The sequence below is a fragment of the Eublepharis macularius genome, chromosome 6 (genome assembly GCF_028583425.1).
Source record: "Eublepharis macularius isolate TG4126 chromosome 6, MPM_Emac_v1.0, whole genome shotgun sequence".
In the NCBI taxonomy this organism is placed as follows: domain Eukaryota; kingdom Metazoa; phylum Chordata; class Lepidosauria; order Squamata; family Eublepharidae; genus Eublepharis; species Eublepharis macularius.
Window position 1 is genome coordinate 58,770,381 of NC_072795.1, and position 18,316 is coordinate 58,788,696.

Sequence of the window (18,316 nt, forward strand, 5' to 3'; positions counted from 1 at the left end):
GCACTCGAATTAAATTGATATTCACTTCAGTGACGTCAATGCAACTTCTCTTCCCATACATTTGGGATCGGGAGGATAGCCTAAAGAAACGCTCGGTAGGACGAAACAGGCAGGAGCCGGTCCTATGCACCCTGTGTTCAGTGGAATTTACCGCCAGGTCAATGCGCAGTCTCCCTCCCACTTGCCATTTGAGTTTAACTAAAACCAGCCTCCACAAATAAACTGGAAGGAACGTAATTTACTTCCCAATTCCCATGTTCAGGATCACATCTTTAAATCAAGGTGGGAATCCCAGAACTCCCATGGGTGTGTAAATTAAGAAGAGTGAGGATTGTCGATTATCGGAATCCATCTCCTTTTCTGATAGGCGAATGGCACCAAAGAGGAATGAAACGTCAATAAAATAAATCCAGCGGAGGAAGAGGAAACTTGAGTTCAGAAAGTCTGGATGGAGAAACTCTGCCGGGATGTTGATGGCTAGGCTAGCGCATTCAGACGCACAACTAGCACGCCCGTCAAAGCCTCCAGGTTCTGCACGTGCTACAAAGTTGCCAGCGGAAAAGCCGCGCCTCCCTCCTCCTCCTCCTCCACTCCGGCCATATCTCTCCGGAAGGCATCGCTTCCACCCACCGGGAGCTCCAGCGCCCCAGTGGCAGCCACCAGCTCCGGGAAAAATTCATCCGGGAGCGCAGCTCTAGGAGTGGGACAGGATTTCCTGCCGCCTCCATCGGCCAGGGAGGCAAACAGGTCGCCCGCAGAAGCGCCCCGCATCCTCGAAGGGAGGACCGGCAGAGGCGCTCGGTCAGGCGCAGGCTGGATCCCAGCACGGCACGTGGCCACGTGCTCCCGGGCAAGGGAAGCGGAGGCAGGAGGGGTGGGTGGCGCTTGCTTGGCACTCCGGCTTCGTCTGCCCGCCGCTTCATCGATCGGCGCCCCAGCCAGGTCCGCCGCAGCAAACAGCGCTACCACCTCCAACCCGTCCCGGGCGAGCGCGGCGAGAGAGGCGGGAACTAGCGGTCCGGACCTCGAGGGAGGATCCGCGCGGGGCTAGGCTCGGCTCCGCCCGCTCGCCCGCCCGGCTGCGGGGCGCTGTTGTGAGCAGCTAGAAGAGCGGGCTGGGTTGGGCCGGCCGGCGGGGAGGTGATACTGGATCTCTCGAAGCGAACTAGGTAGGTGGGCGGCAGGCAAGCAGGAGGGGGCGGCCGCGGCCTTGGCTTCCCTCCGTCCCTCCCCCCCTCCCGAAGAGGCGGACGATGAACAAGCTCTACATCGGCAACCTGAGCCCGGCCGTGACTGCCGAGGAGCTCCGGCAGCTCTTCGGGGACAGGAAGCTGCCTCTCACCGGGCAGGTCCTGCTCAAGTCCGGCTACGCCTTTGTGGACTACCCGGACCAGAACTGGGCCATCCGTGCCATCGAGACCCTATCCGGTAAGTCAGGCAACGCGGCGCTCCGCACCGGCCAGGGGGCGTGCGAAGACCGGTCTGCCCCCCCCCCCTTCCTCTCTCGGGCTTGAAGAGGCCCCTCGGAGCCCGCGAGGGGTGGGACACGGCGAGGGGAGCCCCTGGCGAGGGGATTCGCGGGAGGTCCCCTTCTTCGCGGAACCGCTTTCTTTGCGAGGGGGTAGGGATCGGTGCCCCGATGTGGGCTGGGGGGGGGGTGTCCTTGCTGCCAGGGTTGTGCCGCCGCCGGAACCCCTGAGCCGGCGCCCGCGCGGTGCGCTCCTTGCCGTTTTGACCAGCGTGCTGCGCTCCAGCAGGCGCCCGGGCGGCCCGGCGGGCGAGGGAGGGATTTTTCGCTGATTTTTTTCTTCGATTTTATTGAGCGGCTCCCGGGCGCTGGGGACGGCTCCTTCCAGCTCTCTCGGCACCCGCCCGATCTCAAGCACCTTTCTACGAGGTGCCCTGTCCCAACTCGACAGGGGCCCGGAGCAAAGACCCCGAGATGTGCCCGGGGGCCCGGGGCGACGCGTAGCCCTGGAGCCGGCCAGCCGCGCTACGAACGAGCTGAGCTAAGGCCAGAGCAGCCGGAGGAAAAAACGGGCCGAGCCCGGGCGGGAGCACGGCCGTCAGGACCCAACGGGCCGGGCTGGAAGCCGCTGGGAGGGCCAGCTGGAGAACGGCGCTCTACCCGGATGGCCCCTCGCTGATGCGCGTAGCCGGGCTGTTTCCTCAGCGGAATGTGGCAGAAGCCCGGGCAATGTATGCATGGCCAACCCAGGCACCAGCTCCTCGCTGTGGGAAACTGCCTCCTCCTGACTGCTCGGGACTTGAGGGGCATTCACGTGAATAGTAGGGGCTTGTGTTTGGGTTGGGTGCCCCAGGCCCTTTTGGAGCTGAACGCCCAGCATGCTCTCCACCTTGGAGTGTTCATGTGAACACCCCCAAGCTTTAGGATGGAACAGACAAAAGGGTTTACCTCAGGGGTAGAGTAAAGGCGGGTCCTTTGGCGACTAGGAAGGGGTAAGTGTCCCCCCAAGAGGCACTTCCTTCGCATCCTACCTCAGTCCTTCCTGAGGTTTCAGGCGTTCTTGCCCTGGAGCTGTGGCTAATTCCCCATCCAGTTGCCCCCCCCCTTTGCTGTTAGCTCTGGGTAACCCCAGAGTGTACCATTATTACTCAGCCCTCACAGAGTTTAATTTCTGAATCCTGGCAAGTAAGGAAGACAAAACTGATACCTTTCTTTTCTTTGTTTTGAAAGGTAAAGTGGAATTACATGGCAAGGTCATGGAAGTGGATTATTCCGTCCCTAAAAAGCTAAGGTAAAAGACCTTTGAGTTCTTCTTCTTAAGTATAATTGATTGATTCCTAGCTGCAGTGAGAGACTCTCTACACAAGACATCTTACATGGGGACGCTCAAGTGACTTACTTTCTGTGTGCTCTTATATTCAAGTGTACTCTATCTCCCTAACAGTGCATGTGTACCCACAATGGGAGAACAAATGTAAGATCTTTTACTTGATCCTACTCATGTAAAATGACTTGTGTAGAGAGACTCTGAGAGAAAGAGAGCTTGCATCATTGATGTTTAGGCTGCGATGCTGAACGTAGTTTAGTAGTTGCATTTTTGCTGTTGTCGCCTACTGCTGTATGAGTTGTTTTTCTTTCTGTTCCTTTCTTCCTTTTTTTTTCTTTTACAGTCAGTGTTTATTCCTGTTTGAATTTGGCTGCAAGACATTGTTTTTCAGAGTGGTAACTTTATTATTTCTTTGAAATATCATGGTACCTTGACAAAAGGCTTCCTGTGACATTCATGCAGAGGAGTTAGCCGTGTTAGTCTGTGGTAGCAAAATCAAAAAGAGTCCAGTAGCACCTTTAAGACTAACCAATTTTATTGTAGCATAAGCTTTCGAGAATCAAGTTCTCTTCGTCAGATGCGTGGTACAGAAACTGGTCAAATATAGAAGAGGAGGGGGGAGGAGGGGAGGAGAGAGAAGATGCAATTACGGGTGGGGAGAGGGACATTCAAACAACTATTTATAACTTGATCCTAAGCACATCTGCGTGGAAGTAAGATCTTTGATTTCAGGGGGGAGAGGCTTACATCCAAATAAGTGTGCATAGGACTGCAACCTGAATTTCAACTAATGTTTCCTAGAAAGTTCTTCAATTTTCCTAATGTGATCAACAAAAAGTCCCTTGAATGGGACTTGGTACAGTGCCAGACATATGAACCCACCCCTTTATTTATTTTAAGTGCTAAAGAAATGTTTAAAGCCACAGCTTTACTTGAGTATCATGTCTACTTAACAGATCTGAAATAGGGAAATGTTTTTGCTAAATAAGATTACTGTTTAGCATGTGTGTTTTTTTGGAGTGCTTCCGAAAGTGTATTATAGAGCACAATTTATATGAGGAGAGTCTGTTTTCTCCCAGTTTGTCTTTGTTCTTATTGCTGTATGTTATTACCTCATGTGACAGTTCTTGTCACTCCATGCAAAGCAGATTCAAAAACTTGTGATATTTTAGGTTATAAGGCAGCAACTGCCATTGTTTTTGATCTGTAGAGTTCTAATGTACTTTATGAGTGTAGCAGCATAAACAACGGTTACTTTACCACCACAGCTGTTTAACCCAACTTTTGAAACAGAGACTCATATGTTCTGTTGCAGTTTGTTCTGTTTCCTACTTAACAGGTGGAGGGGCATTGTTGGTTAATTGTTTTTAACAGTGAAAATAGTTCTTTCTCACAAGTGTAGCAAGTTTTGTGTAGTTTACTGGAAAACTGCTTACACTAGTACCATTATTGCTATGACAGTCTCAATCTTAGTAACTGGTTTGCCTTAACAGCAGTAAAAAATTACTCTGCTTTTTCAGAAAAAGCATCAATATCTTACTTTCTCCTAGAGCAACCACCCACCCACAGAATTTAAAAACTGAAATTCAAAATGCAGGTTTGAAAATGTGTGAATTGTGCAAGTACAAAATTTCCCACAGATGTGATACTTTCTCTTTTCATAGTTTTTAAAAGCAAAAAAAAAGTTTGATGTTTTAAATGTAAGCATTGGCATGACAAAATGACATGTGAGAATTGTGTGTGTGTGCATGCAGAAATTGATGCCAGTTCACAACTTGGTTACATGGATAATTTGTATGAGTAATTTTTGAACATGGGAAATACCCATGAAATGGATGCCCTTCTAAGATTCCATGGAAATGGCACCAGATAGAGAAAAAGATCCTGTTTTCAGAGATGCTTGACTTTTTCTATCACTTTTTCTTCAGTGTATGTACTGTTTTCCAGTTCTAATATCCTAACAATTAGGAATAAGCTCCACTGCATTCAGTGGGTTTTATTTCCATGTAAGTTTGCTGTGAGTAATTTCTGTAGCATTTCTAAATGCCTACCCTGTCTTATTGTTCTTGCTCATAAATCCTAGCTCATGTAAGTGTCATGGGATAGCATCACTAGCCTTAGTTGTTGTTTTATGAGGGAAGCGTCTCTGAACAATTGAGTTTTCATATAGAAGTGGCGGAAGCATTGCATTATGTAGCTTGTTTATAGCTGGGTCCTGCGACACTAACAATTAAATATGCTTAGGATTGGATATTCTGATTGCTTTACCACTAAACATGATTGCAGGCAAATGTTTGGAATCAAGTGGTCAGTAATTGAGTCCAGTTTATTCCATGTCTTTTGGAGAGAGCCCTTTCTGTATGTTATGATGTAAACTGGTATTAAATCATCCTTGCAGTCTGGTGAGAAGTTTGATGTTGTGCTGCCTTTTAAAACAGTTGCTGGGGTGAAAGTGGAGGAAGAAATTAATAACTTTTGCTACGCTGGCTACTCTTCTTGTCTAAGAATCCTGAGGAATAAGTTTCTCTGTTACCCAAACTGTGTTAGGATCAAGTCATCTGGTTTAATTATATTTTGTATTTTCTCCTTCTAAAATTGTTTTTCTTGTCAATATATAATTATAGCACGTTGGTGTCTTTGCATTAAAGATAAAGCTCAATCCTGCTTTTGAATAATTGTTCTTTGTAGTGTAAGCATGGAGAATGGAATCTGTGTGTCTTTCAGTAGGACTGTTACAATGTGTGAACTTGGATTTTCAGAAGGTGAATAAAATTTCCATGAGCTATGGGAAATCAAGTTTTGTGTTAAGGGATGCGCTTGAAGGCTTAGAATCTGATCAAATACTGTTTGCTGGCAGAACATTCCCGTGGATTTTAGTGTGGAGTTTGTTTCTGTGAAATGCTTACTTTGGATTCTTACCACCTTTAAAGAATAGTATCCTGTGATGGTTTAGAATAAAAATGTTTCAGTTTTATAGTGGGGAATTGTTGTAATCAGTATTGCAAGTGTGTAAAATTTATAGTCATATAGTAATCAAAATATAAAAGTACTCTTGAAAGAGAACTGTTTTGTAATCCATCAGAGGCAACGAATCACTCATTTTACGCTTAAAATAATATTTCACACTTACATTTGTTGCCACAGAAAGGTTGGAAGTAAATCTAGTTTGAATTTAATAGAATTTGTTTCTAAATGTTCTTTAGGATGGGCTTAAGACTGCAGGTGTTCAATTAAAATTCAAAAAACACCCAAGAGTCCTGTGACATTTTAAAAACTAACAAACTTTTTTTGTCATAAACTTAAATGAAATTCATTGATTTACTTACATGCATCTAAAAGCTTATAAATGTATTAGCCTTTATGGTGCCACTGGACTCTGTTGTATTTTGCTGCAATCCACAGCTGACTTTCTCATCATTCCTAGTGGGATAGCTGTGTTAAGTTGGTTGCAGCAAAACAAAACAGAAGTCCAGTGATACTTTAAAAACTTACAACATTTATTTTAGTATTCAGCTTTTGTGAGACAGGGCTCACTTCTACAGATATAGTAGGAAAAATAAATCTCTTAACCTCAATTTTATAGACAGGGAGAAGTTGAGTCATTAAAATCAGCAAGACTTATTTCCGGATGAGCATTTTAGGATCTGTAAATCTGTGTATGTTGCTTTAAGAGGGTTAGGAGAACTGTCTTGGTATATATGAAACTACTTACTGATTTCATATGAAATGAGGTTTTACAAGAATGTAAAGATTTACTTCCTATCTGGAATGCCTTACTTTAAGCAAGCATCCAGAGGAAGCTGGCAGAGGTAGCTTTGAAAATGGTGGCTACCACATGATGAGGGTGGGGGGCAGTTGGGTTATACAGCAAGAGGTACGTGCAGACAGAAGGCTATCACCATCTCTCACGAGTTAAATATCCACAGATTTCAGTCTTCTGCTGCAAATGATTTATTCTGAAAGAATGTTTTAGAAAGGTCTCCTATTTACATTTGTTTTGGTATCTACCACAGTGCAAAAGGCAAATACTGTGTGAAATATCTATTTGCAATACCTACTTTAAATTTAAATGAAAGAAGAACATTTGTTTGGTGAAAAACTAATGCAGTCTGTTTAAGAAACTGTGCTCGATTAGGAGCTTTACATATAAAATTATTATTGGAATTAAGCAATTTACACAAGTGTTTTACATTAAAACAATGATTTTAGTTGAATTACACGTCTTGAGTGGATTTTTTGCTCAGTGCCACTGTGCTTATATAAAAATGTTAGAAACAAAAAGAATATAGCAAATAATTTGAACAATTAGTATAAAATTCTCCTGTAGTTTATTTGAAAAATATTAAGCAACTTAATTAGAAAAGTCATCAGCTATAACTGAATAAAGATTTAAACATTGTTTTGGTACAATTTGTAGTTAATTTGTATTACAGATGAAAATACTTTTTTACAAGTAGGCATTTTTGTTTGCTGTCTTAAAGATTTCTCCTAAGTTTGATAATTTCCTGCAGTAAAGTAATGTACACCCTTATAAGTCCATTGACATCAGAGGACTTAAAATAGGTGTAACTTTGCGAGGGGAAGTGTATTTCTGAGAATATAGAATAGTTCCTTAAGCAATGAAGGCGAGGCATTCTTGTGTTCGGATCTTAAAAATTATATGAAACACCTTATTTTTTAAAACATCAGATACTAGATATAATTTTGCCTGTATAAAATAGTATTTTATCACTTATGTTGTCTGGGATGTTGTAATATTATTTGTAAAAATTTATTTTACACCCTGTTGAAAATCTTCCTTTAAAAATAAATAAGTAGAAAAATTAATTATAAGATTACTGGAGCAAATGAAATTTATGCCTTCAATAAAACAAATATATATTTTGTTATGATAGTAACTTCTGTTTGATTGTAAAGTGTTGAGTCACTAACTGTTCCCATCTGATAAATGACTTTTTGAAACTATAAAGTAGGTTCTTCAGGAGTGGTTGGAGTCTCTGGTCTGGATTATGTTGTTTCTTTCTATGACTCATTTTTATGGTAGTTCCTGGATGTAAAGCATCACAAAAGCTTGAGGGTCCAGAGAACAGTGGAAAGAATGAGAATGCTGTGATAGAAGTAGTTCCTGAAATTCTAGTGGGATAAGGTGGTATCAAGGGTTATTAATGCAGAAGAAAAATCACATGTAATTTTAGCTGTCTGTAATTAGAAAGTGAAAATACAATAAAAATAAATGTACACAGAAGTTGTATAAATTTCTAAAACAAAATTTCTGCTCTTAGCTCAGGTAGGATAGGAGTATCTCTTCTGTTACTAGAGCTATCCCCCTCCTGTTCAGTTTGTTCTGTTCTCTCTCACCATCAACAGAACAGACCTTATCCATATGATAAAATGGAAAGAAATTAATTGACCTAAGCTAGTTAGTTTAAGCATTATCCTTCAGTATCTTTTTTTCCAAATGATAACCCATTATTTAACAGCCAGCTTTTCCACTATGGGAATTCTGAAAAGGTGTAGTGTGGCCATATGCCTTTCTGTATTAAAATCTTAACTGAAAAATTTGTTAAAAAATCCCCCAAAGGCTTGATGTTAGTGTGAAATCTCTGTTGGCATGGATTTGGGGTTGTTGAATACATATTGAAAGTCTAATATATCTTTAAAAGGGACACGACATGCATGTATCTTGATGAGAGAAAACTGGATTGTTGTGTAGTTCAAAACATTAGTTATATTCCCTTTAATGTGATTTACTGTGCCTAGTTATTGAACTAATTAATATGTATTTGGATGGCCTTCTAAATCTGTTTTGACCAATAGGTTATTTTATAGAAATATTCAAATATATTATAACATCTGAAAGTAGTAATTTTCTGAAATTATTATATTTGCTAGTATAGAAATGTTCAGTGGCATTTTCTAATGGATGGGTGCTCCTCTTTTGGGCAGTCTGGCTGCATTTTTTCATTCAGTATTATTTTAAGGTTTATTAGTTTCTGCTTTTGATCATTAACACATTCTAGTTTTGTCAATTGCATTACTGTACGAATTGGGTCTTTAATTCAGTAGCTCTTTGTTAACGCTCATATCTTCTCATCCATTAGTCACTGAGGAAGAAAAATGCAACTAAATGGATAGGGTAATTTGTTTTGAAAATCTTTTGCAAATATCTGACACTTTTAAAAAATCTAGTGTAATATTGAGACTTTGGTCTGTGCACTGTAAAACTGTACCCTCCCCTTCATACAACCTGGATAGTGACAAGGAATTATGCAGATGTTCTCTGAATATTTTCACCCTTATTTCATAAACAAACCCATGAATTTTTCAAAGCCACAGGTAATTTTAACCAAATATAGAATGGACTTGAAGTTAGAATATACTTAAGAGCACCTAGTACATTGATTTGGACATATACTTATTCCCAGTTTATAACTACCACCTGAAATAGTAAGGTTGGACAGAGTTTCTAGAAGATGCCCAAGTTCTTGCTTTTCCAACTCCTAAGACAACTACTTGGGTAATTGTTGAGGGGCCACAAAGAATCGCTGTCTGGATAAATGCCCCATCTCATAGATTTGGCGTGTGGATGACTGCAAGACAGCAATCTTTCCATGATGTTCCTCCTTTGTTTCTTTGAGCTCTTCTGATGTGAGGGTCTGTTTGCTGTGTAATATGTGCACAAAGGAAGCAAGAAAAGGAAAGAAGGAAAATCAGGGATGTAGAGAAAAAAGAAAGGGAGTAGGGTGCCATGGAAGAAGGAAAAGGAGGATGAGTGTTTTTCCTATTTCAGCATCCCTAACATGAGAAGTTATGACAATGTGCTTGAAAATAAAGCAAAAATGTTAATAACAACAGAGTGCTTTGGGCCAATGGAAGAGATTGCATATGGGAGGAAGCAATCTCTTGGTTATATATAGGGCAAGTTGTTTATGTTTTTATAGGTTAAGTACAAGCACTTTGAACTGTGGCCAGAAAGCCAGCAAGTCATCACAGACCTTGAGAGCTACTTGAATTTTTGATAAGAAGGATGACAACTGCTCTTCAAGTAACTGATAAAACTGCATGTATATGTCCTGACCCACACCAGTAAGCACCTGTAGCCAAGGCAGAATGAGAGAGGAGCGCACAGGAGAGCTGTTCAGTAGCTCAGGGTTGGTTTTATTTCACAGTTAGTAAGTGCAAAATGCTAGAATGGCTCATTGGTCTCTCCACCTGAGGCATACTTGGTGTACTTGTTTGACATCTTCTTCATCCAGCACTCCTGTTCAGTTGCTGACACCTGGAAGTGGATTTGCAATCCATAATATCTGCAATATAATCTTCAGTTCCTCCTCTCTTATAGAAATCTGGTTCATCCCAACAGAAGACAAGATGTTGTAGTTGCTTCTGTGACTCAGTTCAGAAAGGCTTCAGCCTTCCTCAGTCCATGAAAATGTCCTGGTCTGTTTTTATCTAAGATGCTGCCTGTCTCCCCCTGCCCCCTTCATTCCCCTCCCCCCCCTTTTGTGATCACAGCTGCAGTATGGCCAGCCTTGAGAACTTGAATGGCATGACTCAGTCCTGTCTAGAATCATGAGACTGGCTTAATCATGCCATTTTACAGTAATCTGCTTGGGGACACTTATTGTTCATGAGCTCTAGGGGGTCATGACGCTAATCTTTTGCAACCACACAGGCTATCCATTGGAGGTTGTTTTCCAAATGCAAACTGAACTTCGTGAAGCCCAGCAATTCAGTTGATGGGTGCCAGTGTTGCATCTGATTTTACCATGACTCCTTTTATTTTTGCCTTTTGTCTTTGAGTATGGATTGTTCATTCATCTGTTCTTGCTGTCTTAGGCAGTGTTCCTAAGTAGTGCTTCCCCCACATATGCACATATTTAAGTAGCTTGTTGGCAAATCTTGCCACCCTTTTCCTCTACAATATAAAACAGCCAGTGGGAGGGAGGAGGAAAGTTAGGGAGAGGAGCATACTACTAAGTTATAGCCATACACTAGTTGCAGCCGAAAAAGAGGAGGGAGCATATGGAGAAGGGAGTATTCTCTTCCTGGTACCCTTCTTTTGGTCCTCTTTCCAAGCTTCAGTAATGGTTAGAAAAGACCTGAGAGATCCTAACAGAGAGTAGATGGTACTGGGCTACATGGATGAGCATTTTAAAAATGGCTTGTCAAAGCCATCATACACAACATGTATTTTAATTTGTTCTACAATAGTCTCAAGGTCAAATAAGCTTTGCAGGCTTTTGAAGAAGAAAACCCTGCAAATCTTCCATCAAGATATGGTAGTCAGTGGGATAGCAAAAATGAGCTACAATGATGGCTTTAGTTATGCCATATTCAGCTTTCTGAGAAAATTGTTATCTTTTTCTTCACCTGTCTTTTTCTCACACTCAGCATCTACATGGCAACTCAGAGGTTTGTGGAAGGGTTCTTCTAGGAGTGACAGATTTTGCTCGGGGTTTGCCTGTTGCCAACCCCTGGAGATGTAAATTTTAAATTCTGTAAATTTTGAAGCCATGGGGGGGAAATTGGTTTTGCTCAGAAAAAAGAAATGTGGGTGGAAATAAAATATTTGTAATTTTTAAAATAAAGATTAAACTTATTTCACCATTTAACAATAGAAAATTCATTATTTATAACTGAGTGTATAACATTGAACTAGTATAAATAGCTTAGCTGTCTGCAAGCAACATTTCAAGTGCACCTAATGCTAAACACAGAGAGAACTGAAAACAGCTTTATGCCTTTATGGTGCATATATCTTCGTTTCTGCTAGATGAGAAAATAGGGCAGAAATAAGTAATATAGTCAGAAACTGTCTTAGACCGTCCCAATAGGACTAATAGCATATTTGGATCTCAGGTTAAACTTTATAATGCTGAAAACATTGAACTCTTCAATGGTGTATTATCATACTCATTATAGCATATTAAAACAATAAATATATCCTTGAAAATGTTGTATATGTTTACTGTGTACATAGCAATTGTCATTATCAAATGCTGTAAATGTTCTACATAAAAATTTTCACACTACACATTCAGAGTGAGTAAAACTTTGCTTTAAAAGCATTTCCCTCATTGTAAAAGAAAATGTTCCATAGTATGCTTCCCCTACAGTGTTCCTCAAAGCCTCAGAATTTTCTGTTAGAAAAACTGAGAATGGTCCTTAATAATGGGGGGGGGAGCCTTTCCCCTTAAATTTTTCAGTCCTCCCCCCCTCCAGGCCTTCATCTCTCTACCAAGCCTACACCAATTGCATCCACTTGTGTGCAGGTCTGGTTGAGATAGAACTGGTGGGACTTCAAGGAGCCTAGCACATGCAGTCTCTTTATGTGCACTGGACATGGATTGGCCTCCTGAGTCCTGACACTTCCTTGGGGCAGAGAGATTATGAGTTATACATCTGTATAACAGACTTTTAACTGGGCATTTCTGTTCCCTGGGTAGGCAAAAATGTATCCCTTTTGTTTTGAGGAAAAGTAGTACTTACAATTATGCAGTTCCAGAGCCCTGTATTTCAGGCAGTCTCTACAGTGTTTCCCCCCACTTCCACCCCAAGATAGCTGTAATCTGGATGGCTGCACCTGTTGTCATATCATACGGCTTTTTTGCTCATGTTCATTCCGGGGACATATTTCAGGCTTCCTTTAGCGAATGACCTGGAGTGTCTTTATTGCCACTGTTCTTCATTGTTAATTGCAGGGAATTGTGAATAGTACTTATGGTTAAATATGAATCTATCAAAAGATACTTACAGTTGTGGAACTTTTCAGCAGTGTGTGATCTGACCACAGTTTTATGAATGAGATTTGCTGACATCAGGCACTTCGCGAATGAAGGTAGTGGCATGTGACTTGGATGTTGTAAGTTATTGAATGAGAGTGTGCTGAGGAGGAAAGGGGAAGAGCAAGGATCTATTAAATTTTTGCATCTAGTAAAGACTTTAAAATCCTGCTTATCTCTGTGCTGATGTTGCTGTGTCTGTGAAATGACATCAATAGTTAAATGGTATAAAGAGCCACATTTGGTATGTGGATGCATTTGAGAGAATAGCTTATATACTGCCTTTCTTGTCCTCCAAAGAAAGAGAAGCTCATATAAAAAACTGAAAGCAAGCTCTTGAGCACTGAATACATGGCAATAATTTCAGTGCCAGCCCACAGCTATTCTTGGAGCGAATTACTTGATGTAGGATTTTGGCAGGAATCCTGAGTGAGCACAGAATGTTGCATTCTGGACACTACTGGAGGATCTTTTCCTTGCATTTCAGCGGAAATGAATAAAGGGGGAATCTAGCTATTTGCAAACATCTATTTGAATAGATTAGCGGAACCTCAGTGAATGAAACTTCTGCCTCTTTCTTTTGTAGTACAGTGGGAATCGAAACAATGCTGGGATATTGATGCAGGAAGAAAAGTTGGTGTTCATTGCTGGTATTCCATACTGCTGTCCTAAGAAAAACTTAACCAGGCCAAATTAAAACACAGAGAATTAAGCATGTAGATGATTTCTGTGGGAAGGAGGACAATTCAGAAATTGTTTGTGGTGGGTTACAGAGATGATCCCAAAATAGGATGTGAGACAAGCCTAGCACAATGCTGGAATATTCTCCAAGCCACTCTACATGCTGTAAGGCCTTCAACATGAGGAACAGTTGTCTGTAGAACCATGCAAAGTTGGTGAGTATAGTCAGTTGGAAATAGCAAAAAGGAATTGGATGAATAGGCTGCCTAAACAAAATATCCAGTTCCACACTAGGAATGAAGTCAGGGGATGCACTTGTGTTCCTTGCATACCCTACAATATGTTCTATAGGGATTTGTGTGTAGCACACCAGTTATCTGGTGGTTGTGGTTGCCATGGCACCTACAGTCATGTTTCCTGGAGTCTGTTTCCTGGCATTCCTCCACCTCACTGGAACAAGAGGTGCTTCAGAACAGCCCAGGAAGTATCATATTTGTAACCCACCCTGAGCCCGCTTGCAGGGAGGGCAAGATAGAAGTTTAATACAATGAATAAATATTTGTGGCTGTAGAGAGCTCCTTGTTGGAAACAGCTGACTCCATCATACAAGGGTGCTTGGTATGGAACTAGGGTTGCCAGGCTCCAAGTGGTGGTTGGAGATATCCCTGAATCGCAACTGTTCTCCAGGTGACAGGCATCAGTTCCCCTGGAGAAAATGGCTGCTTTGGAGGGCACACTCTATGGTATTATACCCCACTGTAGTCCCTTCCCAAACCCTACCATCTCCAGGCCACACCCCTCAAATCTCTAGAAATTTCTCACCCAGACCTGACAACCCTATTGCAATTGGCCGTACTTCTCATGGCAGTTATGTAGTGGAGCACACTCAACATTCTCATAATTCCAAATATGTCCACAGGCTGATGGCCCCTGTTCTAACGTTTTTGTGTCAGCAAACCGCCAACCTGCATTTTGGACTCTCCTGAGTTTAAAAGAGCAGTTTAGTTGTTATGAAAACTTCCTGTTGGAACTTCCTGAAGAGAACATGTGTGCACCAAACAGTTCTGCCAATGCAGCTCTGCATCTTCAAAGGCTCTTTTTTACTTAAGTGTCATCAATTTAAACACTTCATATAGAAGATTCATGCATGGGCAACACACCAAAATTATGAGAACCAGCTAAGGAGCGGATAGTATTGTGCTAGCCAGACAGCTGCATTTAGTCGTGAAGCTCTGCTGTGAGGTACAGGAGAAATTAGTGCATATGGGGGTAAAGAGTAGATGACTGGGGAAGGCAATGGCAAACCACCCTGTAAAAAGTCTGCCAAGAAAACATTGTGATGCGATGTCCCCCCATGGGTCAGTAATGACTTGGTGCTTGCACAGGGGACTACTTTACCTAACAAGAAGATACATCTATACCTATTTAATAAATCCAGTTGTAAAATAGGTAGTAAAAGTCCTGATCGCAGAGATGGCTTTCAAAGGAACAGGTATCGTGCGTCACTTATTTAGTAAGTTTCAGTTGTAAATGTCTACGTACCAGTCTTCTTTGCTCACAACTGGTTGTAGTGCATACCTACATGATTTGACTTGCCAATTCTCTAAAGTTAATTCCCTAATGTCACCATATGTTATAATAATGTTAATGCTACAATAATGGTCAGAAGGCAATAAATCAAGGTTATACAATGGCTTGTGGTACATGAGGAAGAAATTGTCTTACCTACCTGATTATTTCTGGGCTTGTGCTTGTTATCCTGAAACCATTTAGCATTGTGGGATTGTCCTTGTGGGTTCCATTCTCTCTAACAGGGAACTCCAGCATGTGGATAGGGACATCTCTGCATTCTAAGGTGCAGAGGAATTTTTCTCCTTAAATATGAAGTAAGTTACGTGACCTTTGTCTGAAAAAGCATGGTAGTGAAAATAGCCTAATGAGGAGATACAGCACAAGTACCATCCTGTCAGTGCTACAATTCCTGTTCCTCTACACATTTAGTGTATTTGGAATTCCCCCCCCCCGAGAAATCCTTGATCCTGAAGCAGTGTAGCCACTAATGTTCAGTACACTGTGAGATAATGCTGGGTTGTGAACCAGATGCTTTATTTTTTTTTCTATTTATAGATTTGGCAACCCACTAGAAACTGAATTTCGCGGCATGTTTTTTCCATGAGTATTTCTGACAGTGTGTAGCACGAGGATGTTTTCTAGGTTTTCTATGTGTTCAGTAAACTGCATTTGATTATATGAGTGGGCCAGAGATAATACAAGAGGCAGCATTAGGAGACTGACTGGAACATTGTTTCAGCATTTGATCCAGAGAAACGCACAAAGTTATATGATACTGCATGTTGGACCAACTTCTCTTGGCGAGCTTCATTGAGTTCTTTATGTAGAAATGGATGAGGGGAAATTCTGAGTTTCATTTCTGACGCCTAAGTTGTTGTGCGGCACAAGCTGATAGTACATTTGTAGGGTCAGGAAATCCTGTAAGAACATGGAATAGAGAGACACATTTGCTTAAGAGGTTCCCGTTTGCACATGGGAGGTGCAATGGCAGGTGCTCCCATGCCTAAAATGCAGTCACTTCTACCATCTGCTGATCTAGTGGCCATGTATTGTTTACAAATAATGGTAGGTGTGGAGCTTGCACTGAGGACGTATCTGTGTGACACTGAAAACAACCTTGTGCTGGAGTTTTGCAAACTCTGCTCCCAATAATTTAAAATCTCTACCCCACCTAAATTCTAAGCCAGAGAGAGACAACTTCTGCTGGGTAAGTTTTTACCAGACACTACTTTATCAGCTTCTGAAATTTGGGTATTGAAACATTTGGAATATTGTGGTCTAAGTGCCAGGAAGAGAATGGGGCACCATTTAGCACACAGAAGCTGTAGAGCAGAGGTCTTGCCTGTCAGCAGCTTTGCCTAACATCATCCTCGCTTTGGAGATTTAATTCCTCAGTTATAAGCATATGGCTTACTTTCCTGGTTCTCAGGATGCTGAGTTCTACTTCGCCTATTGGATATTGGTTATATATGACTAATTTCCTGTAGACGGATGTAATTCATACAACACTGTTTGCTGGGTCATTGTATTATTGGGGGCTAGAAAGCAGGTGCAGAAGACCCTCTACCATTCATTGCAGGAAAAACCATTGCTGGTGGGTTGAAAGTTTTTATTCAAGATAGCTGTGTGCGTGGCTCATGTGCACTTCATACTGTTACTGAGGATCACATATTCTTTTCCTATTTATTGTCTGCCTCTACCTCCCCCCCACCTTGTTTAAAACAGTTGCAAAGAGTGCTGTATTTGGCTCACTAGCTCTCCCTTTCTTGGACATAGCTGACCTGGTGATGCTAATCTATGTTTTCGTAACCTTGTGGTTGGTCTACTGCAATGTGGTCTAAATGGGGCTGCCCTTGAAGACAACCTGGAAACTGCAACTGGTTCAGAATGTAGCAGCTCAATTATTGCTAGGATAGCTCATGGGAATACATCTAACTTATTTTAAAACAGCTACACTGGCTCTCAGTTTGTTTCAGAGTTCAACTCAAGATGCTGGTTATTGACCTTTAAAACATTTCATGGCTTAAAAGACTATCTCTCCCTATATATCCCCATGTACCAATCATGTTCCTCTACTTATCACCTTCTGGCTGTCCCCCAGATTGCCCAGTCTGGCATCTACCAGAGCCCATTCTTTTTCAGTAGCAGCTGTCACTTGGAATGAGTTTTGTGTAAAGGGCACTGTCACATTATTTATTTGCAACACATATATAAGGCAAAGTATAAGTATTTAACAAACAACATAAATAAGTCTTTGCTTCTAATGGATCTATCCTAAGCAGAATGACAGTATTCTAAGTCCATTAATTGGCTTCAATGGACTTAGAAGGATGTAACTCTGCTTAGAATGATAGTGTACATTTCTTGGAGCATGAACTTGTCTTATATTCCTTGAAGAGCTATGTACATTGCTAGAGCTGAATAAATATTGCAAAGTGTGGCATATAAGATAGTACCTTGAACAGGGATGACAATTGGATAATGATGGCTAAGGAAAGTGAACACAGCACAGTTCATCAGTCACCATAAGGAGCAGCAAATCAGTTCTGTCAGTGTTTCCTTTGGGGATAAAGAGAAAAGCCCTTTTTTTCCTTCTAAAGTGACCCTGATGGGGCTGGAACTGGCAGGCTCTGACACAGATTGGCAGGCTGTCTTTCAGCACCCTTCCAACTGAGTATTCCTTTTCCTAAGAAACCCTGAAACATACTTTGCCTGAGCCCTTCCTTCTCCTCTTAAATGATTGTGGAGTACAGTTCCTGGCAGAGATTTTAGGTCTTGTTAACCACCTTCTTCCATCTGACAATAAGGTTCAGTGTTAAAAGGGATGAACCAGCGCAAGTTGGGCTGAATCAAAAGTATAAGCTGCCCCACTCCCCGGTGCATGTTGCCAATATTGCTGATGATGTCATCTTCCAGGCTGGGCTCTGATGATCACTGAATAGCTCCACTGATGTGATGCTCACTGGTACATTCCCAGGGCCCCTCTTCCTCTCCTCCACCCCAATGTTACGAATTTATCATTCATCTTCATGGTTTCTGTACAGTCCCACATTGGAACTGTGCACATGCAGACCAGCCACAAAGACGATTTTCAGTGCTTTCTAGAAGACTAGGAGTGCCTCTCCTCCGTTTGATGCTTTCCCACCCAAAACATCATATGACTAGGAGGAGGGGACGCGATTCCCTCAGTTCTCTTTTTGCCACCACAGTTTGAGGATCTCCATTGCTGCTCTCTACTTTTCCCTCACCTCATCCTTGAGGCTGAGGAGAATTTTCTCTTAAAAGTTTTTAACCCTCAATAGACATTCTAGTGAAGAATACGACTACATTTAAAGAAGAAAAGTTTCTGTCTTTTCCTTGGTCATTATAGCTCAAGAAAGGCCTCTTCAAGATGCTGGAAAATGCTAGCCTGGTTAAAGGCACATGCTCCCCCTCCTGGCACCCTTGAGTACCAAAGGCTAAGTCCAGAGGTGTGGCCTGCTA

General features: G+C 42.0%; 1 protein-coding gene across 3 annotated transcripts in view; it reads left to right on the forward strand.

Annotated features, from left to right (window-relative positions):
* The first annotated feature begins 944 nt into the window (after nt 1-944).
* IGF2BP2 (insulin like growth factor 2 mRNA binding protein 2) overlaps nt 945-18,316 on the forward strand; it is a 123,487-nt gene continuing 106,115 nt past the window's right edge. Inside the window, exons 1-2 of one of the 3 annotated variants that reach the window (XM_054982668.1) lie at nt 945-1,428; nt 2,699-2,759. In XM_054982668.1, the coding sequence (XP_054838643.1) occupies nt 1,254-1,428; nt 2,699-2,759 (236 nt within the window). In that variant the 5' untranslated portion in view covers nt 945-1,253. The remainder of the gene's footprint in view (nt 1,429-2,698; nt 2,760-18,316) is intronic. The other 2 variants (XM_054982669.1, XM_054982670.1) reach the window with 2 other exon arrangements.